General features: G+C 46.5%; 2 protein-coding genes across 2 annotated transcripts; one reads left to right on the top strand and one right to left on the bottom strand.

The window, feature by feature from the left end:
- The first annotated feature begins 19736 nt into the window (after positions 1-19736).
- On the top strand, positions 19737-20592 carry LOC127311927 (probable E3 ubiquitin-protein ligase ATL44). Its single transcript, XM_051342420.2, has one exon. The coding sequence runs from the start codon at positions 19911-19913 to the stop codon at positions 20430-20432; it is 522 nt and encodes a 173-aa protein (XP_051198380.1). The 5' UTR covers positions 19737-19910; the 3' UTR covers positions 20433-20592.
- Positions 20593-21191: 599 nt separating this feature from the next.
- On the bottom strand, positions 21192-26551 carry LOC127311926 (glyceraldehyde-3-phosphate dehydrogenase GAPCP1, chloroplastic). The gene is made up of 14 exons (XM_051342418.2): positions 26304-26551; positions 25831-25892; positions 25486-25544; positions 25352-25390; positions 25036-25136; positions 23980-24092; positions 23290-23389; positions 23030-23176; positions 22850-22910; positions 22642-22739; positions 22422-22564; positions 21738-21821; positions 21570-21659; positions 21192-21481 (listed from the first exon to the last, which is right to left on the bottom strand). Exons 1-14 carry the CDS (start codon positions 26385-26387, stop codon positions 21433-21435), a joined length of 1230 nt encoding a protein of 409 aa, XP_051198378.1. The 5' UTR covers positions 26388-26551; the 3' UTR covers positions 21192-21432.
- Between the last annotated feature and the right edge of the window lie 239 nt (positions 26552-26790).

Raw genomic sequence — 26790 nt, 5'->3', positions numbered from 1 at the left:
AGAGTACCACCATATATTTTTGATTTAGTGCACTAACCTACTAACGATGTCTGCTAGTGATCATAAAATTGTTAACCAGGAAAACAAGAGTGCTGCAGATATCATCACATGGAGGGAGTATGAGGCTCTTCGTAATGAGATGCGACATGAATTCCGCGCTCAGGACGAGGTGCTTAATGGGAAGATTGATGAGATTTCCCAAAAGCTGGATGCTACTCATGTGACCGTCACTACAATGCAAGATCAAATGACGGATGTCCAACGCAATCTTGCTGATTTGCGCTTGGCTGTTGAGAATTTCACCGCGCAACAACAACAAGAAGATGACGATGATCTTGAGCTTCAAGATGACGCACACAATGCTCGTGATGCGCCACGTGGTAATCGTCCTCACGGTTGGGTTCCACTTGGCCGCAATGGTCGTGGACAAGATGAGGAAGATGGTTTGGGTAAGCCCAAGTTTTCTATACCCAAGTTTGAAGGAGGAGCTGATGTTGAAGAATACCTCACTTGGGAGCTGAAGATTGAGAAGTTGTGGAGCTTACATCCGCATTATACTGAAGACCGGAAGATCAAGCTTGCTTCTTCCGAATTTGATGGCTATGCTTTGCGTTGGTGGGATGCTTTTGTTCGTAATCGCGAAGAGGATCGTGAGCAGCCTATACGCACATGGCGTGCCATGAAGGAGGCAATGACTACTCGTTTTGTGCCAACAAATTACTTGCGGAATATATATGATAAGCTGACTCTTTTGAGACAAGGTGTGAAGACTGTGGATGAATACTACATGGAGATGGAGATGCTTATGCAGCGTGGCCGTGTCCGTGAGTCTCTTGAGATGACAATGCAGCGTTTTCTCAACGGTTTGAAGTATGACATCAAAGGCATTGTTCGTCACTACAGCTACACCAATATGAATCAATTGTTACATCATGCAAGAGAAGTTGAATCACAGTTGGCTGACGAAGCAAAGATCAAAGGTCGAGCTACAGGAGCTGGGCGTTTCACACCCCGCGCGGCCCCATCTATGGCGCCGGCGCCCTCGACGCGCTCCGCCCCTCCGCCTAGTAAGTCGGTCTCCAATGTGTCTAACACAAAGATGTCCGAATCTGCTGTAAGTACGAGTGGCTCTAATGTGTCTACTGCGCGTAACCATGACATGCTTTGTCATACATGTGGTGGCAATGGTCACTTCAAGAGAGATTGTCCTAATCGCAAAGTCATGGTTATTAATGAGGACAATGAGTACGAGACTGGAGACGATGTTGATCCTAATGCTCCAGAAGATGATGACTATGACACTGATGGTGAAGATGCATATCCGTCTGATGCTCGCACCATTGTTGTGTCGCAGCGTGCTCTTAATGTATTGCCTAGTGCCTCTACTCAGCGCTGCAATTTGTTCCAAACGAAGGCTTTAGTTGGTCCTGACAAGGCTTGCAAGGTCATTATTGATGGCGGGAGTTGCCGCAATTTAGCAAGCAAGGAGTTGTGTACCAAGCTGAAGTTGAAGTATCTACCGCACCCGCATCCATACTATATTCAGTGGTTGAGCGACAATGGTGAGATGAAGGTAAACCACATGGTGCGTGTTGAGTTTGCTATTGGACCGTATAAGGATTGCATTGATTTTGATGTTGTCCCTATGACGGTGTGTCACTTACTATTGGGAAGGCCTTGGCTCTATGACCGTTCTGTGCAACACAATGGCTGTGCCAATACATATCACTTGGAGTTCAAGGGCAAGAAAATCAATTTACAGCCTATGACACCACAGCAAATTGTCTATGAATCTCGTCAGAAAGTTGAAGTCAATTTGGAGGATGCTTCTTTAGATAGGCGAGAGAATTGTAATGTTGTGAGTGATATAACGAAAAGTGAGAGAGTGAATTCCTTAGTCTCATTAGCCACCAAAGAAGACATGAGAGAATTTAGTGAGGATCCTACAGCCATGCCTCTTGTGCTCTTGTACAGGGGTACGGTTTTGGTTTCTAACGACATGACCCCTCTTCCTCTTGGTGTTTCTAATGTTTTGCAGGAATTTGGTGACGTGTTTCCGGATGAGGTACCCGCAGGACTTCCACCATTGCGAGGTATTGAGCATCAAATTGACTTGATTCCCGGAGCTTCGCTACCCAATCGGGCACCATATAGAACGAACCCTGAAGAGACGAAGGAGATACAGAAGCAAGTACAAGTGCTACTCGACAAAGGTTATATCCGCATAAGCCTTAGTCCTTGTGCTGTTCCTGTTATTCTTGTTCCTAAGAAAGATGGTACATGGCGTATGTGCGTAGATTGTAGAGCTATAAACAATATCACTATTCGATATCGTCACCCTATTCCCCGTTTAGAGGATATGTTAGATGAATTGAGTGGTGCTGCTATTTTCTCTAAAATTGATTTGCTTAGTGGTTATCATCAAATTCGGATGAAAGAAGGGGATGAGTGGAAAACCGCCTTTAAAACAAAATTTGGTTTATATGAGTGGTTCGTAATGCCTTTTGGTTTGACTAATGCACCTAGCACTTTCATGAGACTGATGAACCATGTTTTGCGTGAATTTATTGGCAAGTTTGTGGTTGTGTATTTTGATGATATATTAATTTACAGCCGCAATGAATCTGATCATATTATACATATTCGACATGTTTTGCAAGTGTTGCGTGATAGTAAACTTTATGGTAATCTTGAGAAGTGCACATTTTGCAAAGATAAGGTCATATTTCTGGGTTATGTTGTCTCTAAGCATGGAGTAGAAGTAGATGTGTCTAAAATTGAAGCTATTCAAAATTGGCCTACTCCCATGAATGTGAGTCAAGTTAGAAGTTTTCATGGTCTAGCTGGGTTTTATCGCCGTTTTGTGCCCAATTTTTCTACTATTGCTGCACCTTTGAATGAATTGACTAAAAAGGGTGTTGCATTTGAGTGGGGCGTTGCCCAAGATCATGCTTTTGATGAACTAAAACGATTGTTAACTTCTGCACCATTACTTGCACTTCCTGATTTCAATAAGCAATTTGAGATTGAATGTCATGCTAGTGGTATTGGAATTGGTGGTGTGTTGATGCAAGAGGGTCGCCCAATTGCATATTTTTCTGAGAAACTTTCTGGTGCTAAGTTGAACTATCCAATATATGATAAAGAATTGTATGCTTTAATTAGAGTTCTTGAGGTTTGGCAACATTATTTGTGGCCAAAAGAATTTATCATACATTCTGATCATGAAGCTTTGAAATATCTGAAAGCCCAATCTACTTTGCATAGACGTCTTGCTAAGTGGGTTGAGTTCATTGAGTCTTTTCCATACATTATTAAGCATAAGAAGGGAAAAGATAACATTGTTGCTGATGCTCTATCTAGGAAGAATATGTTATTAACTCAACTTGATGTTAAAATTCCTGGTTTAGAGGTGTTATGTGATTTGTATGCTACTGATCATGATTTTGCTGAACCATATCGCTTATGTGCTCTTGGTAAAGCATGGGAAAAATATCACATACATGATGGGTTCTTGTTTCGAGCTAACAAACTATGTGTTCCAGAATCGTCTGTGCGTTTGCTCTTATTGCAGGAATCACATGCTGGAGGTTTGATGGGTCACTTTGGGCGTGAGAAGACGCTACTCATGCTCGCTGATCATTTTTATTGGCCAAAGATGAGGAGGGATGTGGACAGGTATGTGAAGAGGTGCATTACTTGCAACAAGTCCAAGTCCAAGCTGAAGCCTCACGGTTTGTATACTCCATTACCGGCACCTACTACACCTTGGGAAGATATTAGTATGGATTTTGTGTTGGGTTTGCCGCGTACTAAAAGAGGCCATGATTCTATATTTGTGGTAGTGGACAGATTTTCTAAAATGTCACACTTTATTGCCTGCCACAAAAGCGACGATGCGTCGCATATTGCTAACCTGTTTTTCAGGGAGATTGTTCGACTACATGGAGTCCCGAAGACTATTGTTTCTGATCGTGATGTGAAGTTCATGAGCTACTTCTGGAAGACACTTTGGGGAAAGCTTAGGACAAAGCTGCTGTTCAGTACTACTTGTCATCCCAAACTGATGGTCAAACTGAGGTGGTGAATCGAACCTTGTCACAACTGTTGAGATCCATGATCAAGAAGAACCTGAAGGAGTGGGAAGAGTGTTTGCCGCATGTAGAGTTTGCTTACAACATGGCGGTACATTCTACCACGGAGCTATGTCCTTTTGAGGTGGTGTATGGTTTTAAACCCATTACTCCACTTGACTTGTTGGCTTTGCCCATACATGAGAGAGTTAATATGGAGGCATCCAAGAGGGCAGATTTTGTGTGCAAAATACATGTGAAGACTAAAGAGTTGATAGAGAAGAAAGGCAAGAGCAATGCTGCAAGGATGAATAAGAAGCGCAAAGAGATGTTGTTCAAGCCTGGTGATATGGTATGGGTACATTTTCGCAAGGATAGGTTCCCGAAGCTGCGGAAGTCTAAGTTGAAGCCTCGTGGTGCTGGTCCTTACAAAGTACTTGCCAAGATCAATGATAATGCATACTCGATAGATCTTCCAGTTGATGAGTTTGGTGTCAGTAATTCTTTCAATGTTGCTGATTTGACACCATATGACGGAGAAGACCTTGGAGCGTCGGGGTCGACGCCTTTTGAAGGGGGGGGGGAGATGATGAGAAAATCCCTACTACACCACTACCTCCGTCATTAATAAATGAAGATGAACCTGCTGTGGAGCTCAAGTCCAATGAAGTTCGGATTGGACCAATTACAAGGGCTCGTGCGAAGCTACTTAAACAACAGGTGAACTTGTTTCTAAACGGTACTTTGATTGATGAGAACTTTATACTGCCTAAGTCCTATTACTTATGTATCATCAGGTATCAAGAAGAGACGAGCATCGCACGAGGAGGAGAGGAGCAGCTGGACATGAAGACGGACGTCAAGATGGACGTGAAGCTGGACGTGGAGCTGGACATGAAGATATCTCATGGTCGCGCGTGGGAGGAGCGGGAGGCATGCGCGAGAGGAGAAGAAGACGTCCAGGCCGGTCCAGCACCCGGTCCGACCGGCCGCCAGACCGGCCAACCCGGTCACTGGCCCGGTCGACCGGGCGCCAACCGGACGCAAGTTTATCGTACCGGAAGAAAACCGGAAACCTCGCAACTATCCGGTTGCTGCCCGGTTGCCGCCCGGTTGACCGTACCCTAGACCGGCCGACCCGGTTGCCGCCCGGTTGACCGGACCCCAGACCGGCCGCCCCGGTCCCTGGCCCGGTTGACCGGATTCCAGACCGGACGTGTCCGAGTCTGTCTCGACCAGATCTATTCTGGGTCGGTTATTCTTGTATCTTTTCGACCAGAACTCGTCCCGGACGCCTATATAAGTGCCCAGGACGCCCCCCTAGCTGCTTTAGACCACGTTTAAGATAAACCCTAGTTCTTAGTTGTTTGCTCTAGCAAAACTATTGAATCCCTACACCATATTGCTTGAATATTGTGTAGATCCTGAAAAAGTCTTGTGTGATCTGCTGTTCCATTGGGAATTAGATGGTTGCAACTTACCGCTTCGTGGTCGGCGGCTACGTGCGCAAGTGTGTGGAGTTGCGAATATCTTGCAGGGTTGAGAGCTGTTGCATTGGCGACAGGGACCAATCGAGAGATCTCGTTGCATCATACAAGTTATCATCCACTTCATCGTCGTGTTTCTCCGCTGCCATCACCCCGTGATCATCATCACCACCGCTGCTTACTGAGAAGATCGGGACACCCCTTATCAGAAACGGCGGCTTCCTTGGTAGCTATGGCTTCTCGAGCTTGTTGAAGTGCACTTTTCTCTTTTTCGGATGCCTTGCGAGATTGCTCCATCATCACAAGTGTTTGCTTCTTCGCATGCTGAAGTTGTTGACGAAGTTCTTCCAAGTCTTGCGATAAACTCTTACTCGAGGAATCTTCATCAAGTTCACTATTCACAAGTTCTTTCTTCGAGCGAGAAGAGGTAGGCAAAACATCGGAAGGAGCAGGAGTTGGAGTATAGTTATCGAACGTCAACTGAAAGAAAAGGCTCGACATCAATCATCAAGAAAGATAGAATTCCATTGATTTTTAGAATATTTACAAGACATTACAATGGAGAAATCCCTAACAAACTAGTGTGGTAGGCGTCGCCAAAGATACTTTGGCGACAGCATCAAAAGAAAAAAGAAAAGAAAGAAAGGGTGGTCTACTTGACCTCCGGCTTGGATGTGCTTGGAGCAGGAGTTGGTTTAACACCAAGGTAGGCAAGGATTGGCTTTGAGGGAGGTTTGGCAGCTCTAATTAGAGATTGCCACTTCTTCGTTTCCATCTGCCCTATGTCGCCAACCTTGGCCCAGTCGATATTTTGCTGGCTATCAGCAATCAGCGCGATGGTGCCCTCTACGCCAACCTTCAGGCCCTCTTGGCGAAGTTTGAGCCCAAGATCTTCCGGCACGTTGAAGCCTTTGGCAAGAGCAACAAAAGTGTTGGGCTCCTCTTTCTTCGGGAAGAAGTAGGGGAAAAGCTTCGACAGACCTGCCTCAGCATCAGCAAGGCCTTCGAGTGCTTCATCCCCATGGATTTCAAGAAGGGTCAGCGCGTCGAGAAGCTCGTCGCCTTCAGGACCATCCACTTCGTATTCTTGATGAGTTCTCCCTGAAAACAAGCAAAGGGTAGCTCGTAAATAAAGAATGCTCGGAAAATGTGAAGTAACCCGAGGAAATGCACAAGGATTCGAGCACTTACTAACAAAATGTCGACTCTGTACCTCCAAGCGACTGAGGATCTTTTCCTCTCGAGCAGCTTGCTCAGCTATTTTGTCGCTCAAAGCAGTTTCTGCGTCGTGAAGCCTCTTCCGAAGATCTTCAACACCAGCAGCATCTGCCTCGGCCTTTCACTACTAGGAAAACAGCTATAGCTGGCAGAATTACTGCCAACGCATCAAAAACGTGTACGTCGGTTCTATTTAACGCCGGCGCACCATTTTGTTGCCGCGTCAGCGGTGTCACTATATCCCCGGTGCATGTAGAAATTGGATCGCCGGTGATAGTTGTTGGTCTGATTATTTCTGATGTGGCCAAATATTCCCGGCGCGGTAAAAATGTTGTCCGCCAGCAACAGTTTGGCACAACCGGCGCGGCAAAAGGTAGGTGCGCCAGGGCTAAAATCGACTTCTCACCACGCGCGAGTCATTCTTCTTATCCACCACGCGAAAGGCGAGTCATTAGTTCTCCACAACCTTATCCACCTCGCAGCTCCGTCTCCACCACGCGAGTCATTCTCCTCCACAAGTTTCCTTATTCACCTCACAGCTCCTTCTCCTAGTGCGTCGGTGCCTGCACGGCGAGGAGAGCCGGGGCCTGCGCGACGAGGAGAGCGGGGAGGACCTGCGCGGCGACCAGAGCGGGGGGCTGCGTGACCAGGAGAGCAGGGAGGACCTGCGCGGCGACCAGAGCGGGGGGCTGCGCAGGGGCCAACATGGCGAGAAGCGCGTCGAGGATGGGAAGGAGCGCGTGAAGGAGGGGCGCGTCGAGGAGGGCCGCGTCGAGGAGGGGCGCATCGAGGTGGGCCGCGTGGAGGAGGGGCGCGTCGAGAAGCCTGTCCTCTTCTTCATCTCTCTCGTGACGTGACGGTGCGCCCCTCCGCGACGCTCTCCTTCGCGCCGGCGCCCCTCTTCAGTGGCGCTCTCCTTCGCGCCGGCGCCCCTCTTCAGATGCCGCGTCATGCGATGGTGCGCCCCTCCGCGGTCACCGGCGATGGAGCTTGCTTCCTAGCGGCGGGATGGAGAAGGGACTTGATTACTTTTTTACTTTTTAGTCTAGGGTCGTATTTGCAAATTTGTTCCCTGTGTGTGAATGTGACGAGGCTCAACTCGTGGGTGCGGTCAGATCTGGTCGGCCAAGCGGTGGACCAGGCTTTTTATGTTTAATTAATCTGCTACCCCCGGCGAACTTAAGATGTGCGCCGACATTATTATTTGATACCACCGGCGCACCAGCTACTGCGCCTGCACTAGACCACTATCACCGGCCTATTCCTACTGACGGGCTGCAGTGCGCCGGCAGTAGGCAAATTCAGCGCGCCAGCAGGAGCCTGTTTCCTTGTAGTGTTTTCAGCATCTGCCTTGGCGTTCTTAGCATCTGATTCAGCCTTTTTACGAGCCTTTTCACTTTGCTCCAATTTTTGAGCAAGTGCATCGGCACGCTTGTTGGCTTCCGCAAGTTTTTCTGCCAAAATAGTCAAAACCAGTCAAAATCACGACAAGAAAGGAGTGAGAAGTCATGGGCCAAAAATATTACCTTCAGCTTTGCTAGCATATTCACGGTACCCGACGAATTGGGCACCGAAGCGGATGAATTCCTTAATCAAAGGCTGATAAAGAAAGATAGAGAAAGAAGGCATCAATATAGTCAAAAGCTCGACAGCACAAAGCAAAAAAGAAGCAAACAATGAAAAAAGTCGATAGCATCGGAAAGTACTTAGGGACTTACATCATCTAAAAGAGGAGTCGTGGAGCCACCCAATTGTAAGGCAGGCTCCGTGATTGATTCAACCCTTGCCCTTTTTGGTGAAGGAACAAGGGGCTTGCAGGAGGGGTCGGCTGATCGGTGTTTTGTTGAGGAGGCGAAGATTCTTCTCCTTCAACTTGCACTTCAGAAACAACTAAAGTACGCGACGTACTCGTTCGAGCAGTCGTGTTAATAGCTTGCGCCTCTTCCTCGTCACCACTGCAGTAAAATGGCGACGATATAAGAAGCAAGATAGACAAAAAAAATGTTAAGAGCAAAACAATAAGAAGCAAAGAGTAACTTACGAGCTGAGGAGGACATCATCGTATGGATTGAAAGCTGCCTTCTTATCCGAAGGACTAGCTTCTTCGGCTTTGGAGGTGCCGGAATCTTCGACTTCATCCCTCTTTCTCTTGTTCCTTGGAGAAATAGCAGGAGGAAGGGAGTGTGTCGAGGCGGTGGCCTCAGACTCAGCGTCTTTTTCAGAAGAAGCCGCGGATTTGTGAGAACCCGCGACTTCACATTCAGGACGCGAGGTGCCTTGGTTGTCATCATCGACAACAGTACGGTCTTCAACTTCTCCACCCTCAGGAAGAGGAGGTAGAGAAGCGAGAACAGGGTGGTTCTGAGAAAAAGTGTCGATAAAAAAGAAGTTATGCAAAAGAAGCTAGCAAGACAGTAGTCGATAAAATATTAAAACTCGAGGAGACAATATAGCAACTAAGAGGAAAAATTACCTCGGGAAGAGGATTGGCGCCACTATATGGCGTAATGCGGCAAGAAGATGGAATTGGATCCTTCTTGTTGAGCGATGAGATTTTGCGGATAAGATTTTCAAAATCCTTCAAAGGAAGGTCTTTTGAGAGCCTGTCGACATCTTCTTCACCAGCATACTTCCAGAGAGGATTTTTGCGAGCCTGAAGAGGCTGCAATCTAATCCTAAGGAAATAGGCAGTAATCTCAATACCCGAAAGTTCCTTGCCGCGGGTGTTCTGTAGCTCATGGATGCGAGTCATCAGCGTTTCCGTCACCAACTTCTCAGCTTCGGTAGCTTCAGCATCCCAGGAACGGCAGCGAAGAATCTTGGTTTCTCCGTCAAAAGGGGCGATGTTGTCCTCCACTGGATTGGAGCTTTCTTCATGGATATACAGCCACTTCTTTCACCAACCTTGGACAGAGTCGGGGAATTTGACGTCGAAATATTCGACGTCAGAACGAACACAGATAACAACGCCGCCAATGTTGTAGGCGATGTTGTGGGAGCCATTACGGCGGAGGCAGAAGATACGTTTCCACAGAGCCCAATTAGGTTGGACCCCGAGGAAACACTCACACAATGTGATAAAGATCGACACGTGGAGGATGGAATTGTGCGTCAACTGATGCAGTTGAAGCCCATAAACAAACAGAAGACCCCTAAGAAACTCATGGATTGGGGGAGAAAGACCTCGGATGAGGTGGTCAACAAAACTGACCCGATACTCGATTGGAGGCTTTGGATAGCTCTCCTCCTTGGGGAAGAGGAGCGAGCTCTCCTTCTTGTTGAACCCCATCTTCTTCAGCAGATTGATGTCTTGGGCAGAGATCTTGGATCTCTCCCACTCGGCGCTTCCCAGATCCGCCGTCGCCATCTTCGACTCTGGAGTGTTGTGCCTAGTCAAACGGATGCAAGGCGGCATCAATGAGCTTGGCGGCGAAGGGTGTGAGTGTGGTTGAGCGCTTGAAGCAATGGGAGCAATGGAGGATTTTGCAGAGGAGAAGCAGAGGTGCGGCGCGAGCGAAAGGACTAGAGGAGGAAGACGATGCCTTTATATAGAGGTGCGGTGAATCGACGCGCCGTTGGATTGAGAGATTGCGGGACAGATGGTGTACACGTGGACAAGGGGTAAAAAGTAATTTCATACAGGCGCGAAAGCACAGGAGCTACAGTACGTGCGCCAGGAAAAGCGGAGGACGTGTGTCCCCCACTTGCACGACGTGTCAATACGATACGTAATTTGGGCCCGCAAGGCAGCGAGAGAGAACTTCTCGCGTTTTCCAGGAACAGCGGTCGTGGCTATCGTCAGCAGTGATGTCACCTTAGCAAGAGAAAATTTCGACTCAACAGCTTCATAAAAAAGGCGACAGCAGAAGATTATGGATCATTTTGAGAGCCTTTGATCAAATACAAGTTTTTGATCAAATGCTCGGGGGCTACTTTGGAAAAATGAAAAATTCGAGAAAGACAAAATAGAAATGGCGAGAGTCTATGATCAAATACAAGTATTTACTCATAGCCTCGGGGGCTACTCCCATCGGGAGCGCTGTTCGCACCCGAGAGATTTGAAAAACTATGCGACAGGTGAAAAATATAGCGACATAAGGGGGGAGCCTACACCCAAGCACAAGTCCTTGGTTGTAGCCTCGGGGGCTACTCCCATCGGGAACGCTGTTCGCGTGCCCGATGAAATTATAAAAAAAAAAGAGAAAAAGAAGAAAAAGTGAGCATATTTCGAGTTATATAAATAACTCGACATATACTCCCATCGGGAAAGCAATATAAGTCATCCGTTGACTCAATAAAATGTGCTATTCCAACAGCCGAAAAAGCACTCGACAATATATTCTTAGAACGCCAAAGTTGCGAACAATTTCTGAATGCCGCAAAACTTTGCGAAGGTAAGACCCCGGATCTGTTCTGTGTGGCGTGGCGCCGTCTCTGAAGTCGGTTTCCCACTTTTTTCCGTATCAATAGATACGAAGAAAAATCCTAACGGACGCGTTAGGTACCCGATAAATATGACTGGGACTCGACAGAATGGTAAGACCTTAAGCGGCACCTATCGAAGTTTACACCAGTATCCCGAGATCATGTCCAGAGACGTGATCTTGGAGTAGGGTTTTGCGGATTGCCACTAGAGCAGTTAACTAGTACCTGATTCGTCAAATGAACTAGCCCCAACTACCATTATCCCTGTACAATATAGAAATTCGTATGCAAAGATATGTGGTAAAGATCAGAGTTATCGAATAAATATAAAGGTGGAGATTTTCCCTGACTCTACGATTCAAGCAAAATCTCGGGGGCTACTGACATAGGCATCCCCAATGGGCCTGCCGAAGATGGTACCCGGGGTTTACTGAAGGCCCACGACCCGAAGGATAAGGAGAATTTGGAAGCCAAACTTGCTAGTTAAGGAAAGCTAGAGTTGTATTAGGAGAAAACACTTGTAATATTACAGGAGGAGTTGAAGACCTTCCCGGACTCTGTAACTTGTACATCACGAATCCCTCGGCTCCACCTCCTATATAAGGGGGAGTCGAGGGACAAAGAAAGCATCGATTCATTGTCTTACAAACCCTAGTTTTCATATCGTCGAGCACTTTTCGGCTGAAACCTTCGAGATCTACTTGCCCTCTACTTATAACTAAACCCTAGTCTACAACCCGTAGGCATTGACAAGTTAATCCCTTGTCAGTTGGAGCATTGTGCGGAGATGTGACCCTCCTGGCCATAGTTGTAGCAGCAGCCGTGGAGCACGGCGGGGATCCTGGCGGCGTTCCCACCGGGAGGCCTGGAAGCCGGCGGAATCCACCGTTCCTGCCTGGCACGGTCGTGGGCGCGGCGCGCGTTCCGGGCGCGGCGAGATTCAGAGATCTGCCAAGGGCGACCGCCCGCGCCCGCATCCGCAACAACCGTCGCCGCCACTGCCCGTCTGGTGCGGCCACCCTGGGGCGGCTGGGCCCTTCCCCCGCGTCCCAACCGCTCAAGCCCAGCCGGTGGCCGGCAGGCGCCACGACGAGCGAGCGCAGAGGAGGGGGCTGGGCGCGGGAGGTGACAGAGTCCGCGCTCAGGTCGGGGTCAGAGAGAACAACCATGCTAGCCATAGGAAGGGAAGGTGGGTGGGTAGGTGGAGGCCGCCGCCGCCGGAGAGGGCGACGGAAGCGCGGAGGGGCGCCCTGCGCCACTCACTCACGCTCACTCAAACGGAATCTGGGTTTTCAAATTTTGAAAAACACATTTTGAAATTTCAGAAACTTTGATATTTCTTTTTGCACGTGCAGATAGTTGTACCGGTACTAGCACATTCAAGGTCTAATACCCGACGATAAAACTACTGACGTTCCCAAAAAAATGTATGTATTGCCACTCAAGTCAAAATCTTAATATATAAGGACTCACTGATATTTTTTTATGTGCGATAGCGAAATGATCGGTATGGTCGACTAGAGGGTGGTGAATATGTGATAATAATTTTTATATTATATTCCAATTTATGGCAATAATACAAATACAGGTTTTTTAGATATTCAACTAGGTGGGAAACCTATATGTAAAACATACAAGATAGATACAACAAGTAAATGATATAGATGACTGCAAGGTAGAGATGATGATGTAACTCCCGAAACTCCTTCCTCTATGGGAAGTACATCTCTGGTGTAGAAGAGTGGCGGCACAAAGCCTCACCTTATGAGTCGTAGTATATGTCTGCTGCCTTGCTTCTGCATGAAAGCACCAGGTGCGGTATTACTAGAAGTACCATAGGTACTAGCAATTAATTTAGGGGAATGAATTAGCGGAACTACTAGAGTGTGATACTACCCGGGTACTGCACCAATATTAGAGGTGGCTAGTCCCCCTTTGGGTAGTAGCTACCTGCAACAGTAGTGTCGCTCCAAGGAAGGGACAATACTATCGGTTACCAAACAGTTACTACTGTACCAGGTACGTAGTGGGCACAGACAATACCACTCCTAGGAAGGTAGAATACTACCGGCCTGGTAGAGCTCTAAGGGAAACTTATGGAGAGGGTTATCTCTTCCTCGATTTGGAAAGGCTTTTGGGGGTGCAATTTTTTGGTTTGTGTACCTGAACATGATTACATCCATACCTTCCTTACCGGACCATTCTTGATAGTACGATTTTCCTACGACTCAAACAAATTGAAAAGGCTGGAATATTGTCTTCACTCTTATCCTTTTTGAGAGGTATCAAACCATCTTTTGCCACGTTTGAATATACCTATATTGCTCATATACGGGATTAGTCCGCTAATTATGTTGTTCTCTACACCAAAACAACGTAAGAAGATAAATTCCCTTTTATTTAGATATTTACATGCTCTACAAATATCTAGCAAGATTTTTTTAAAGAATACCATGTTTCATAAACTTAATCAAAATACAGAATGGTGCCCGAATTTACATGCACACATATAAATATCCTAGTGTACACCTAAGTGGCATTAATGGCCATGGAGTAGATAAGAACTTACTTTACTTTATATGTACTTTAAATTAGGAAAAAAAATTAACATGCGAGAACTAAATCCTCAATCCTAAATTTAAAAGAACATATAAACATCTTAAGACAAAATATATTTTATTGTTCCACAATTATATTAGCAATCGAGACATAACATGTACGTGTGTGTTTGTTTGGGAGGGGGCATAATGTATTGCTAGTAGAAATAATGTTGCTGTTATGTTGGTTATATCTGAAAAATACTAAAAGCTTATATATTTTTGTTTAGTTATGCGTTGTTGGCTATACATTTAACTCGTAGTAATTTCCCTGTTCATATAACGTGCAATGAAACACAATAATATGTGCATATCTTATAAATGGTAAACCATAATGTACTTGGATGGATCAAATGACTCGATACATATTTGGTTGATCAATAGAAGAAATTTTGTAAGACTTACTCGTTGACGCCTTAGTATTCAAGATGGAGTTTCTTAACAAATAATCTATGTAGAATAGTTAAAAATGATATTATAACTTAAGTAATAAGAAAAAAATATGAAAAGTAAGATATCAATGTACAATATATTCCAAACGAATTGTCACGGATGTGACATATCTAAATATCAAATGATTAAACCTTTGCGTAGATATTCCATCCATTGTATGTGTTTAATATAAATTAGGAAAAAAATGTGGAGGGCGGCGGCTGCTGCTGGCCTCCGCGTCGTTGGCTCCGGGAGCGAACCGTCGCTTGGGGGCCATGGCGGCGGTTCGCGTCTCGGAGAGTGGACAGTGGGGAGTGGGGAGTGGACTGGAGGGCCAGATCCCTCCAGTCCACATTTAATAAGCCGCCGCGGTAACCGACTGGTGAGCCCAAGGGAGACGAGGCGAGCATCCGGATGCGGCCGGACGCCGCGTGCTATCCGCGGCCACGTAAACCTGGCCTAGATTTGGACCGGGTTTGCATCGTTCCGGACGCCGCGACCATCCGCATTTGCGGTGCGTGGCCGCGTTGGGCCGCGTTTTTGTCCGGTTGGACCCATCCGCACGCGCGGACGCGGGATGGGTCGCAGCGTTGGAGATGCACTAAGTTCCCATAAGGGCGACCCAAACCCAAAAACGGACTCCGGATGGGTCCGGATGGGTCAAAACTGCACCCAGCGGGGCAACCCATCCTAAAAGCGGATGCTCCCGGCGTCCGGTTTGACCCAAAACTGACTCAAATCTGGGAGCGATTTGGGTCGAGCCGGACACGAGCGCGCGTCTATTCTGTCCGGCCGGACACGCATTCTGGCCCATTTGACAGAGAGACAAAGGCAACCAAATGGACCCCGCAGCTCTCCTCTGTCCCCCTTTCCCCCATGAAAATCCTTGGTACAGCCGCCGGAGTTTGGCTCGCCTCGTGGACTGCCGCCGTCACCTACTCATGGAGGCGCCGCCGGCTCCCTTTTTTTCACACCTGCCGGAAGTCGCTGGAGGCGAAACAAGCTCCGCGCACGCGGTGAGCTTGGAGCCGCGCCGGCGACATCAAACGGGGCAGCGTCCGCTGCGAGCTTGGAGCCGCACGTGCTGTCCACCCGGCGACGTCGAACCGCGGCAAGGGGCCGCGCCCGCGGCGAGGACGGGGCCGCGCGCCGACGGCGGCGGACGGGGCCGCGCGCCCACGGCGGCGGACGGGGCCGCGCCCACGACGACGAGGACGGGGCCACGCCCACGATGGCGACGAACGGGGCCGCGCCCGGGGCGGCGAACGGCTGCGGGCAAAGCCACGTGTGTCGGGCCGTGGCGGGGTGGGGGCGGAGGTCGCCGGGTCGAGTCGACGCGCGCAGCTGCCGTGGCGCGGCGGGGTGGAGGTGGCCGTGGCGAGGACGGGGCCGCGCCCGCGGCGGCGACAAACGGGGCCGGGCGAACGGCGACGGAGCTGGCCGGGAGCGCATCGGCGGGGCGAACGGCGACGGAGTCGGCCGCGTCGGCACGGGCGGGGGCGGAGCCGTGGCCTGGCGGCGACGAACGGAGCTAGCCGCGTCGGCACGGGCGGGGCCGGAGCCGTGGCCTGGCGGCGCCGGAGCCGGCCGCGTCGGCACGGGCGGGGGCGGAGCCGTGGCCTGGCGGCGACGAACGGACGGCCGCGTCGGCACGGGCGGGGGCGGAGCCATGGCATGGCGGGGCGGGGTCGCTGGGCTGGTTCTTGCCAACTAGTAGTAGTATAGCTGGAGAAGAGGAATAGAGATGAGTCACTGCGCGCGTTGGGAAAAAAATAAAGCCACGGACGCCATCGTCCGCGTCTCCAGAAGGCGATCCAAACAGCAAAAATCAAACGCGAAAACGGCGTCCGTTTGGGTCTCTGCGTTGGAGATGCCCTAAGTCCTTAACTAAAACATGGATGTGTTGTCTTGTGGCACAGTGTCACATGCGCAATGCAAGGCAACATCATCACATTACAGGTGGGCCAGATCCCGATATGTGGTGAAGGACTTATCTCTAACAAAACGAAAAAGGTAACCAACAAGTAAATGGCGAGGAAGAAGAACACGTTCTTGGGTGAAGATCTGCAACAAAGCTCCGAGGTTATGATCAATGATCTGTTGTTTTCTATTGTTCTGTTTATTTCTTACCTATTCTAATAGGGCTACTACCTCCATTCTCTAAAATAAGACGTATAAATCTATACCTAATAATAAAGGGAGGATTGTTTCCTTGGTCAACACTTTTTTTTGGACCATTTTACCCTCTCACTAAACCGCAAATTACAGAACATGCCACCCCCAAGTGAAAAAAAAAACGTAATTCGATTGTTTCTGGTTCGTTTTCCTCATGGGCCCAAACAAAAAGAAGAGTCCACTTCCTAGGTCGGTTGGTACAGGAAGGAAAGCGAAGAGAGATATTTGCAATATTCACTTCCTGATCGAGGAGGACTCTGTTTGTACCACGATCTCTAGATATAAATTGGTACCATCGCACGGAGCAAGCCGGCCACAAACATAATAACGTGGTACTATCAGTATCATCAATCGATCGTCGCGCGATGTCGCAATACGCCATCATCGAGTTCAACTCTGCTGCCGAGGCTGTCGCTGCCACCAACGCCATCGTCCAGATCGATCTCGTCGCTGGCTCGCTGGATGCTGCCGCAAACAACGTTAACCGCAGATATGACTAATTTCCCTTATCCGTCCGTCTTCGCCCATCGTACAACACTGCTGGAAAATTTCAAGATTGAGCCAGTTGATTGATGCGTCTCTGATCCGGACCGAACAACATTATGTTTCTATGAGCTGTCATGGCGTCCAGGTCTTGGGAGATATCAAGACCGATAAGATCGATTAATTACATCTCAGCCCGTGACAGCTGAGGTGGTCAGGAGCTTCAGTGCGTAGTCCGCTCGATCGGCTATGGACAAAGGTGAGCTATGGCCGCTCGATCGGCTGAGCTTAGTTAAAGGCTGGCTCAATGAAAGAGCTACATGCATGCTCTTGGTTCGTGATCATCGCTGATATGATGGGTTCATTAAGTGGAGGTGGCTGCAATTGTGATGCGGAACAGCTTAGACGCGGAGATAAAAGCTATGTGATGTGTTGGAACAGCCTGGTGACGCTGCTTGATCACGTCGGCGAAGCACGAGGTGACGAGGACGTCGAGTGCGCTGTCATGCCTCTCCACGCAGTTTGATCCCCGACGATGTAGAGACTGGAGGAGGCAGGTTCCACCACGGCGGCGCCTCTTTTCTCCAAGACTTCCTAGCAGAGAAGGCGGCCGAGGTGATGCACATGACCTCCACTGCCGGCACCGATCGGGGGTGTGGCTGCTGCCACCGGATCGAGACGGCGCCACGCCTACAACTATGCCTAGCTAGCGAGCTCTCAAGGTCGCTGTCTTCGTGGATCGGCATCACCTTCGCCCTGTGATTTTGGCAGAGATCACTCGGAAGCATGGTGTAGGGTGTAAGACGACTTTTTGTTTCGTACCGTATATCTCTGTAGTCTATAGAGCACTTCAAAGTTCTAATGATCGCGTCTAGGCACTAGCTGCGTGAAGCGACTCCACTGTGTTCGATCGAGAGCCTTGGCCGTGGACCGTTCGAGGTTCTCAAGGAGGCAATCAGGCAGGATCAACTCCACTGGCTGATCAAAGTAATACACCAGGTCTGCTTGACTGTCCAATGCACAAATCCGGTTGCTTTGCGTATAGCCTCGCGTACTAATCGGTTGCTCTGCAAAGTGCACACTGGAGCTGCCCCCTGAATTAGCCTTGCGCTAGGGCTGTCACTTGCTCCTGATGTTCACCTCAGTTGGGGAGGATAGATTATCCACGACACTGCTAAATCACCCGTTAAAGCTTCCATGCCTGCTTAGTGCTTAACCTGGAGGGATGCGCTGGCCCGGCCTAAAGAATCTGAATTGGCTGCGGCTATTCATGGCCTCTATGCAGTCGAGTTAGAGGCTGTCCGTGCTGCTTCTTCATATGAAGAACTAAATATATTTCTGAATGTATTGTTACGAGTCAAAAATATATGTTTCAGGTATGCGTCCCAACAAAATGTTGCTTTCCTTCTTAACCCCTATGCAGTTTTTTTCACATTGTTCTTTTGAAGAGTCTAAATTCTTACCCTATGGATAATTATTTATTGGCTAGCTCAATTACATATTGCTTTCCGGTTAGATGTGCCAATTTCTCAATGACGTTTATTGCTATAATTTTTTTTGAACTATAGATAAAAATATAGTATTGTAATAGTGTTGCTCATTTGAACTCAATTCCTTCATTTTTTAATCATCGATCTTTGTTCCATGAAACCAAGGGTAGATCAGATACGGTATGTTACCACCATTATAACAAGTTCGCGATATTATAAGTCGATAAAGCAACGGTTTCACATAATCCTATTCTCAGGATTACTCATGTTTGTCATGAATAGAAAAAACGTGACCACCTTCATCGATGGTGGAACATATGAAAAGTGCAATCACAAATGATCGCCCGAGCGATTGTGTTTTCTGTTTTCCGGTGCAACGCACGGGCGGTTTTCCTAGTCTACCCAAAAAGTCAAACGATGTGAACTTCGACCATTTTTTTAAAAAAAAGAACTATGAACTTTTACCATGGCAAATCAATATCATTAGTTACATCATGATATGCGTTTTTATATTATACCAATATAGTATCAAAGTTCTCAATAGGTATTTTGGTAAGCTTGGTCAAACTTTACATTGTTTGACTTTAGGAAAAAAATATACACCTTCTTTTACGGAACTGAGGTAGTATATTGGTAGGAGCACTTGTTACGGTTCCAATGAGTTCTTTACAATTTTTAACATGTATTACCTACTTTTGGATGTTGTAACCTTCTAATACCATTTGGCCTTGTACACAAAACTTGTTTTGTTTCCTCAAGGATCGATGCATTGGAAACTAATTATCCTTCCATTTCCTATTCAAGACCATTTACACTGAAGTCGCTTTCCTCATTTCTGTCCTCTAATGTCCGTTTCGCCTGTTAGGTTGCTAGCTTTGCATACTGCGTCAAGATTTGTATCATGTTGCATAAGTTCTATCTTTAGAGAAGGAACTATTCTCACAGTTGTGTCGACCATAGGTTGATCATCAGCAAGCGAGTACCAGCGTGATTTCACTATCAGTCTATTTCCCTCTTTTTGCAAGAAAAGAAAGAATAGATGTGCCTCTCAAGCTAGTGAGTTGCTTTGATTCCTCCCTTGAATTATTACAACCACCGACTTGCTTAGTTGCTTACCGTCATCTTAGTTACATTTTTTTGCAATTACGCTTTTGTACATAATGCATCAAAATCGATTTTTTTTTGTATAAGAGTCATCAATAGCAAAACATTATCGCAAGCGACAAATATTCGCGTAGCACATCACGACATAACAACCACCAAGCTGATCGATTCTGTACTCACAGTAAGTCATTGTATGCTTTCTTTACATTACTACGCACAAGAAGTACACTCGCAGAAAGTACTGTACCATGCACTACTGCTATATAGATGAGCTTGTTGGACTGCAGGGCCATCAGACACTCACACGACTGTCCTGCTCTTCACTAGCCACTTTGTGTCTGCTTCCTAACTGTGTGGCTGCACCACTTCTCTTGCTCTCTCCTCCTACTCTGCTCGCTTGCCAGGGTCAAGCTTCAATCGTCCAAAATGTCAACCAACTGCCTCAACTTCTTCTCGGCCACGCCGTCCCCGGAGCCTCCGCCGCCGCCGACGATGGACTACGACGTGGTGGTGATCCTGGCGGCGATGCTCTGCGCGCTGTTGTGCGCGCTGGGGCTCAACTCCGTGCTCCAGCAATGCATCGCGCGGTGTACCCGTCGGGCCGTGGCCGGCCCGGTGGACTGGGTGGTGCACCGGCGCGCCAACGCCGGGCTCAAGCGCGAGGTCCTCGTCGCGCTCCCCGTCGCCACCTACAACGCCGATGCTTCTCCGGCGCAGAAGCAGCAGGCGTCCGCCGGCGCCGGGTGCGCCATCTGCCTGTCCGACTTCGCCGACGGCGAGAGCGTTCGGGTGCTCCCCGTGTGCGGGCACCGGTTCCACGTCGCCTGCGTCGACAGGTGGCTCGCGTCGCGCTGCTCCTGCCCGACGTGCCGGCGCCGCCTCTCGCCAGATCGAGGTGACGCCGGAAAAGAGAGCCGCCGGGAGCTGCAGGTTTTGAACGCAGTGTGATCAGCGATCGGCGATCCCCTCTTCTTATTTCGGTTATTATGTCAGGTTCTGCGTGTGACCGATGCTCAGCCCGGCCATAACCTGTTCGATGGTTTACACTGCCATCTTGAGAGATTTTCATTTTTGTTCAATAAAACGATGATCAGGCGTTTAACATGTTGCATGGCTCTGGATTTTTCACCGAAGATAGATGTTTTCTATGTTAATTTCAACTTTAAATTCTTTGACCATACATCCGTTCTACGAGTGCACGGGGAATGCGACATGATCAACTAGCCGTGGAGATATGATCGTGACACGTAGTTATGTCGCAATCAGGATAAATAACGCGGTAAAGAAAGAGAATTTGGACGTGATTCGCAGGGTTATCTTGGCTCTTGGGAAAAGGTATGTGATGCCCCCATCCACCGGGGGAAAGCCACTTGAAGTAAGGCAGGAATGGGATGTCATGAGGAGGGTGACCCTGCCGGTCACTCGAGTCGCCCAACAGCATCCCAATTTTTTTTGGTATCAGTCATCAGCATAAAAAATTTGGAATACTTTCCTGAGATAGATATCGATCGAGGGTTAAGACAGCATGCAAGAGGAATACTTTCCGGATCAAAGTACAGCACAGAATGCCACAGGGATAAGACAGCACAAAGTTTTAGGTTTAGAGCAGCGTCAAGCGAAGCATAGGCTACACAACAAATATGTCCCAGGGAGTCACAATTTCCTACCTGAAGGTGCAACACAAAGATGGATGTCACCAACAGGGCAAAACAATAACACGGCCCTCATATGGGAGCCAGCGAGTGCTAGGCCAGCTTACTGCCCACCCGCAAGTATTCAGTTATTGGCAGATCACCATGATCATTCTGCTGCTTCAAGTCGACGTCGATTGGTTGTGTTCATCATACAAAATTATTCCAGGATATGAAAATTGCCACGAATAATGCAGCCTTCACTTCCTACACTACACGAGGAGACCTTCTGTGCTAATAGTATTGAGGCATCAGCGCTAAGCGTTGACAAGAGCCATGTGGCCAATCAGATCCAACACCCGGTTGCTGGAGCAAGAAAACATAACACCATATTCAGGCAAACTGAAGATTCGTGAGAAATCCAAGGTTTGAACCGGTTGGTGCAGATAGTTACCTGTAGCCCCACTCGTTGTCGTACCAAGAGACAAGCTTCATGAAAGAAGAGCTTAGACCCATACCAGCATTGGCATCAAATATGCTCGACCTGCAGTGTAGAGAGATTTAGCAACTCCAATTCCCCTGCAGCCCATGATAATTCATGGGAACAGACATGAATGCTTACCTTTCATCACCAACGAAATCATTTGAAACAACATCCTCATCGGTATAGCCTAAGATACCTTTCAGCGAACCTTCTGATGCTTCCCTGGAAAATAAAGATTGCAAAATGGGTAAAAGTATTTTTTTTTTGTCAGTTGGCTAAGCATAGTGTTGGACTGATAACGTTTAACAGGCTTATGTGAATACAAAGTTTAAGAAATAGCGGTGGGATATTTATTTACACTTATTAATTGTAGGAAAAAAGATTGGCCTTAATTCATGTCAAGATTCAACCAACAAACACTTGTTCTATTTCTTAGTTTCAAGAAGTCATGAGAACTACTTTTACACTGCATGATCAAAGGACACTTATAGTATGTACATGAATTTGATAGGTACCAGGTCAGTACACACCGCTCTATATTTCTTTTCTAGTGGTATTTCAATATTAACTTCAACACGTCAATAACACTATTGCAGATTTTCACTTAATTATGATTATAGTATGACAAGCTGCAGTAGTAATCCTAGTCTCTTAGAAAGAATCACAGTCAAAAGATCGCATACTATACCGATAAGAAAACTTGGAATACTGAACTTGATAAGAAGTTGACTTTAACAGGAAGAACAGAGCAAGGTAGTGTCAAAAAAGGGAATGTAATCAAGAGATAACAAAGTGCGAGAACTACTCGATACGTGTACATACTTGATAGCTGCTTTCACATCTTCATAGGAAGCGCTTTTCTCAAGCCGGCAGGTCAAATCAACAACAGATACGTTAGCTGTAGGAACTCGGAAGGCCATGCCAGTCAGCTTTCCATTTAATGCTGGAAGGACCTTTCCAACAGCCTGTTATTAAAATACGTTCAACATAAGACAACTGCAACGAAAAAATATTTTGCACTTTCTCAGTGAGCCAATATAACCTTTGCTGCACCCGTAGAGCTAGGGATGATGTTTTGGCTAGCCCCACGTCCTCCTCTCCAGTCTTTCATTGAAGGACCATCAACAGTCTTCTGGGTGGCTGGACACATCAAATAAAACTGTTACATTACGACTAAATTATAACTTCTTATTTGAGAATAGTGGTGAACCCCTCAGCCTATGACAAGTATTAACAGGAAGATATAAAACCTGTTGTGGCATGGACAGTTGTCATTAGGCCTTCAAGAATGCCAAACTCCTCATGGACAACCTGCAAACAATAAAAACAAGAATCATCACAAGGACACTGATGACACTACTTTGCTATAATGAATATATATGAAAAACATATTATGTCTATGTAACAAATCAAATGGAAAGGTTGATAACCTTGGCAAGAGGAGCAAGGCAGTTGGTGGTACAACTTGCATTAGAGACGACATTCATGCTAGGGTTGTAATTCTTCTCGTTCACTCCAACCACGAACATGGGAGCATCTCCTGACGGAGCAGATATGACCACTTTCTTTGCACCTCCCTATTTAAATAAAACAGCAGAATCTCAACATTTGTGTTGTATGTTAATGGATTTTTTTTCTGAGACATTATATATAGACCATCAATGGATATGAATGAAATGAGAAGGTGAACCTTCAAGTGTGCCGAAGCTTTGTCGATTGTTGTAAAAACACCAGATGATTCAACAACATATTCAGCTCCAAAGTTACCCCAAGGGATATCTGAGGGGTCCCTGAAATTAAAAGTGAAAATCCATAAAATGAAGTTAGTAAACAAACAAAGCGACAAATTACATGGCAGGAACATCTCCACAAGATAAACAATACAAAAAGTATCTTGAATAAAATTATAGCTAAAAAAATTCGGGGAAGTACATGGTACATAACAATTTTACCCCAGTGAACATCAATCAAAGATGACATCTCCGTTTAATTTTGCAATGATTATTATGTGTGCATGCAAGTATACAATACTACAAAACTGCACATGAGCACTCAGCTACTTCCAGAATTGGTGTCAAGTAAAGCCTATCCTTCTTTGAATAAAGCTTGGAGGATAAAAAAATACATATACTGAGTAACTAGTGTCCATGTATTCGCAGTAAAAAAAACACTTGAAATTTTAATATGACACTTATTGGAAATTGGGTTGATAAATAAAAGAGAGATATCTGACACCACCTAAAATAAACTTAGGGGCAAGTAATTTTTGAAGAAGCTGACTGCCCAGACTTAGCAAAACAGCAAGGACAAACATATAGTTTATGTAAACAACAATATATATTCAGCTAAACCTGCAGTGTTCCTATTGTCCCATAGTTACCTTTTGCTTGTAACTGAGACTTTCTTCCCATTAATCTCCAAGGTTGACTCATCCAGAACTGTTATGGTTCCCTTAAATGGACCATGGGTAGAATCATACTTAAACATATAAGCCTGGAAAAGGAAGAATACAATGGATGAACCAAATGGCAACTTTCAGATGAAATATGATGCCCCTGATATATATAGCTAGAGATTCAAATCTGCAGAATGAAAGGAAACAACAAAGGTACAATAACAGTAAACATGCCCGTTTTCTCACTGAGGATTGGACATAATTGATCCTACAACCATGAATGATGCAGGCCAAGCTCCTATTTTCACGCAAGATACAACTACAACATATAATATAGCACACAAAAGATGGCTTGTAAGCAATGTTAAATGAAGTGCTCCTAAGCGCACGGTTAAGCGTGCCTAAGTGTGGAGTGGACACAAAATGCCTAGCGCATAATTCCGCTTAGCGCTTTAATCCTTCAGAAGAGGGAAAAGCGGAGACAAAACGCTCGCTCAGCGCTTAATAGAACCTTGCTTGCAAGTTCAAGATTCCATACACATTAGCAACTAGAGCAATAAATATCATATGGATGTAATATTTTGAAGTACTCCTACAGATAGATGTTTGGTTCAAGCTTAATTCATATGTGCAAGTAAAATGAGATCAAATATAGCATCTCTTCATTAAAGAAAGAAGTGTATAAAGTACAATGATGCATAACAGTGTCTAAGAAACATTTCACAATTGGGTGCATTTTCTTCTTTGTTAAAGGACATGTTGTGTGAGTGCGCCTGTTTCCAGAAATATATCAACAGGAAGTGCCTGGTGTTATTAATGAATAGAAATTCAAAACTACACTGAACATCATCCAATTCTCATGCAACAGCTCATTAAAAATATCATATGCATCTGAAAAAAAAGATCACTACTTCCCCATTTCATTTGATGAAGAAACAAACAATTATAAATCAGAAACAATACTCATTATCTAGCATTTCGAGAACATTCCAGCAGTAGTTCTGCAGTCTAAAAAAGAATACTTTGGTGTTGCTTCCTTACCATGTATTTAGCATCGATAAATGGATCATTAACAGCCACAACTTCGATATCATCCCTACTGACCGCAATTCTCAGAACCAACCTCCCAATTCGACCAAAACCTGCAACAAAAACACAAGTGTACCATCGTAACCATAGACTAAAAAGATTTAAAAAGCAAGTACAACAATCATAAAACTAAACAATTGTTAAAGCATAGACCAACTATTCAAAGTCTAAAATGCACCTACTAAACATTATGAGTCTTAATGTATCCAGACCAAGTTACAATAATTTGGCAATGCCATATATTTTCTCATCTATGAAAGGAACTCACCATTGATGCCGACCTTGGTCTTCTCACCACTAGAAGATTCTATGGAAAGTGAGAGGGTAAAATTGCGTCAAACTCAAACACAACTGCAGGATGAACATATCTCTATATCATGTTTTGTGAATTGAGCATCTTACGAGGGGTGGCAGGGGGTGCCTGTGTAGCAGTGGCTCTTACCGGCTCAATGCTTCTAGCACTGCAGAGAAAAAAAAAAGCAGTGTTACAGTCTTACAGAGAACAAATGAAAAAACTGGCTTGCAGATGATATGCAATGACCATGAACTGCAAGTGATTGAAATCAATCACAAAACTGGTAGGCTAAGACCACAAGGATTTGGGGTATCAAAATCATTCCTAACAGAAAATCGCCAGTTCCTCAAACAATGGTGATCTCAGTCATCCAATTTTAGCGATTCATATAACGACAACTGGCAGTTATTTGATAAAGCTGAATGAAATAAGGCGACAGGAAGACAGCTCACAGCGAGGAGGAAGCTCCGAGGGAAGGGAAGCTGCAGGCCACCTTGCTCCTCACGCACGACAACTGCACCATCAGCAAAACCGAGGGAAATGATTAGGCGTTGACAAGTCGAAGTTTGCAAAACTGGGCTCTCTTTCTGAATTAAAACAGGTTGCATAGTTGTGCTTAAATCAACATAGAACAAATTTGGATCTTAATTCAGGATAGTACGAACACATTTAGTAGATAGCCTAAAATCGGGGATATACAGCGGTTAAAAACGCAGGTTAAACTTAAATAGTACCTCGTCAGATACAAGAAGGAAACCAAGTTGGCGGAACAAAAAAAAGCAGCCAACTTTCGCCGTTTATTCATTCACAACAACAGTTCAGTTGCAGGTTCGCCATCGGTTTCATCGAACGGGAAAAAGTTCTCCGAACAAATTTTTACAGGAAAACACAGAAAAGTGCGGAGATCCGGGATGGTGAATGAGACCTTGATGGGGTCGGCGGCGCGGGATCCGGCGGCGGCCGGGGACGCGGAGGCGGAGGCGCGGAGGGAGAGGGAGAGCGACGCCATGTGGTGCCGCTGGGGGATCAAAGCCTCGACCAAGAAGGCGCGCGCAGTTGTTGGACGGAGGCGGAGAGGGAGGAGGGAGACGGCGGCGTGCGCGCGCGCTGTGCAGCGATCTCCTTCTTCTTCGCGTCTCGGTCTCGGGCGGAGTTGTTTATGAGGTTTTATTTCCTTGGCCTGCCTCGGTCCCGTTTTGGTTTCTCCGGCCAGTGTACAGCCAATTCGCCACCTTCCATGCAAGTATTTTCCAAAATACGACAATCAAGTTAAGTTAAAGACAAAATATGGTGTGAAACTTAGTTTGATTTGAGGACAATATAGCGTACTGTTTTAAATTGGGGGTAGGCGTAGAATTTTACATGAAAGATCCTACAAACCGAAATTACAACACGGTCCTTTTCTTTTACAT

This window comes from Lolium perenne, chromosome 7 (assembly GCF_019359855.2).
Source record: "Lolium perenne isolate Kyuss_39 chromosome 7, Kyuss_2.0, whole genome shotgun sequence".
Taxonomy (NCBI): domain Eukaryota; kingdom Viridiplantae; phylum Streptophyta; class Magnoliopsida; order Poales; family Poaceae; genus Lolium; species Lolium perenne.
Note: the sequence above shows the minus strand (reverse complement) of the source record. Positions and strands in the feature narration are given on the sequence as shown.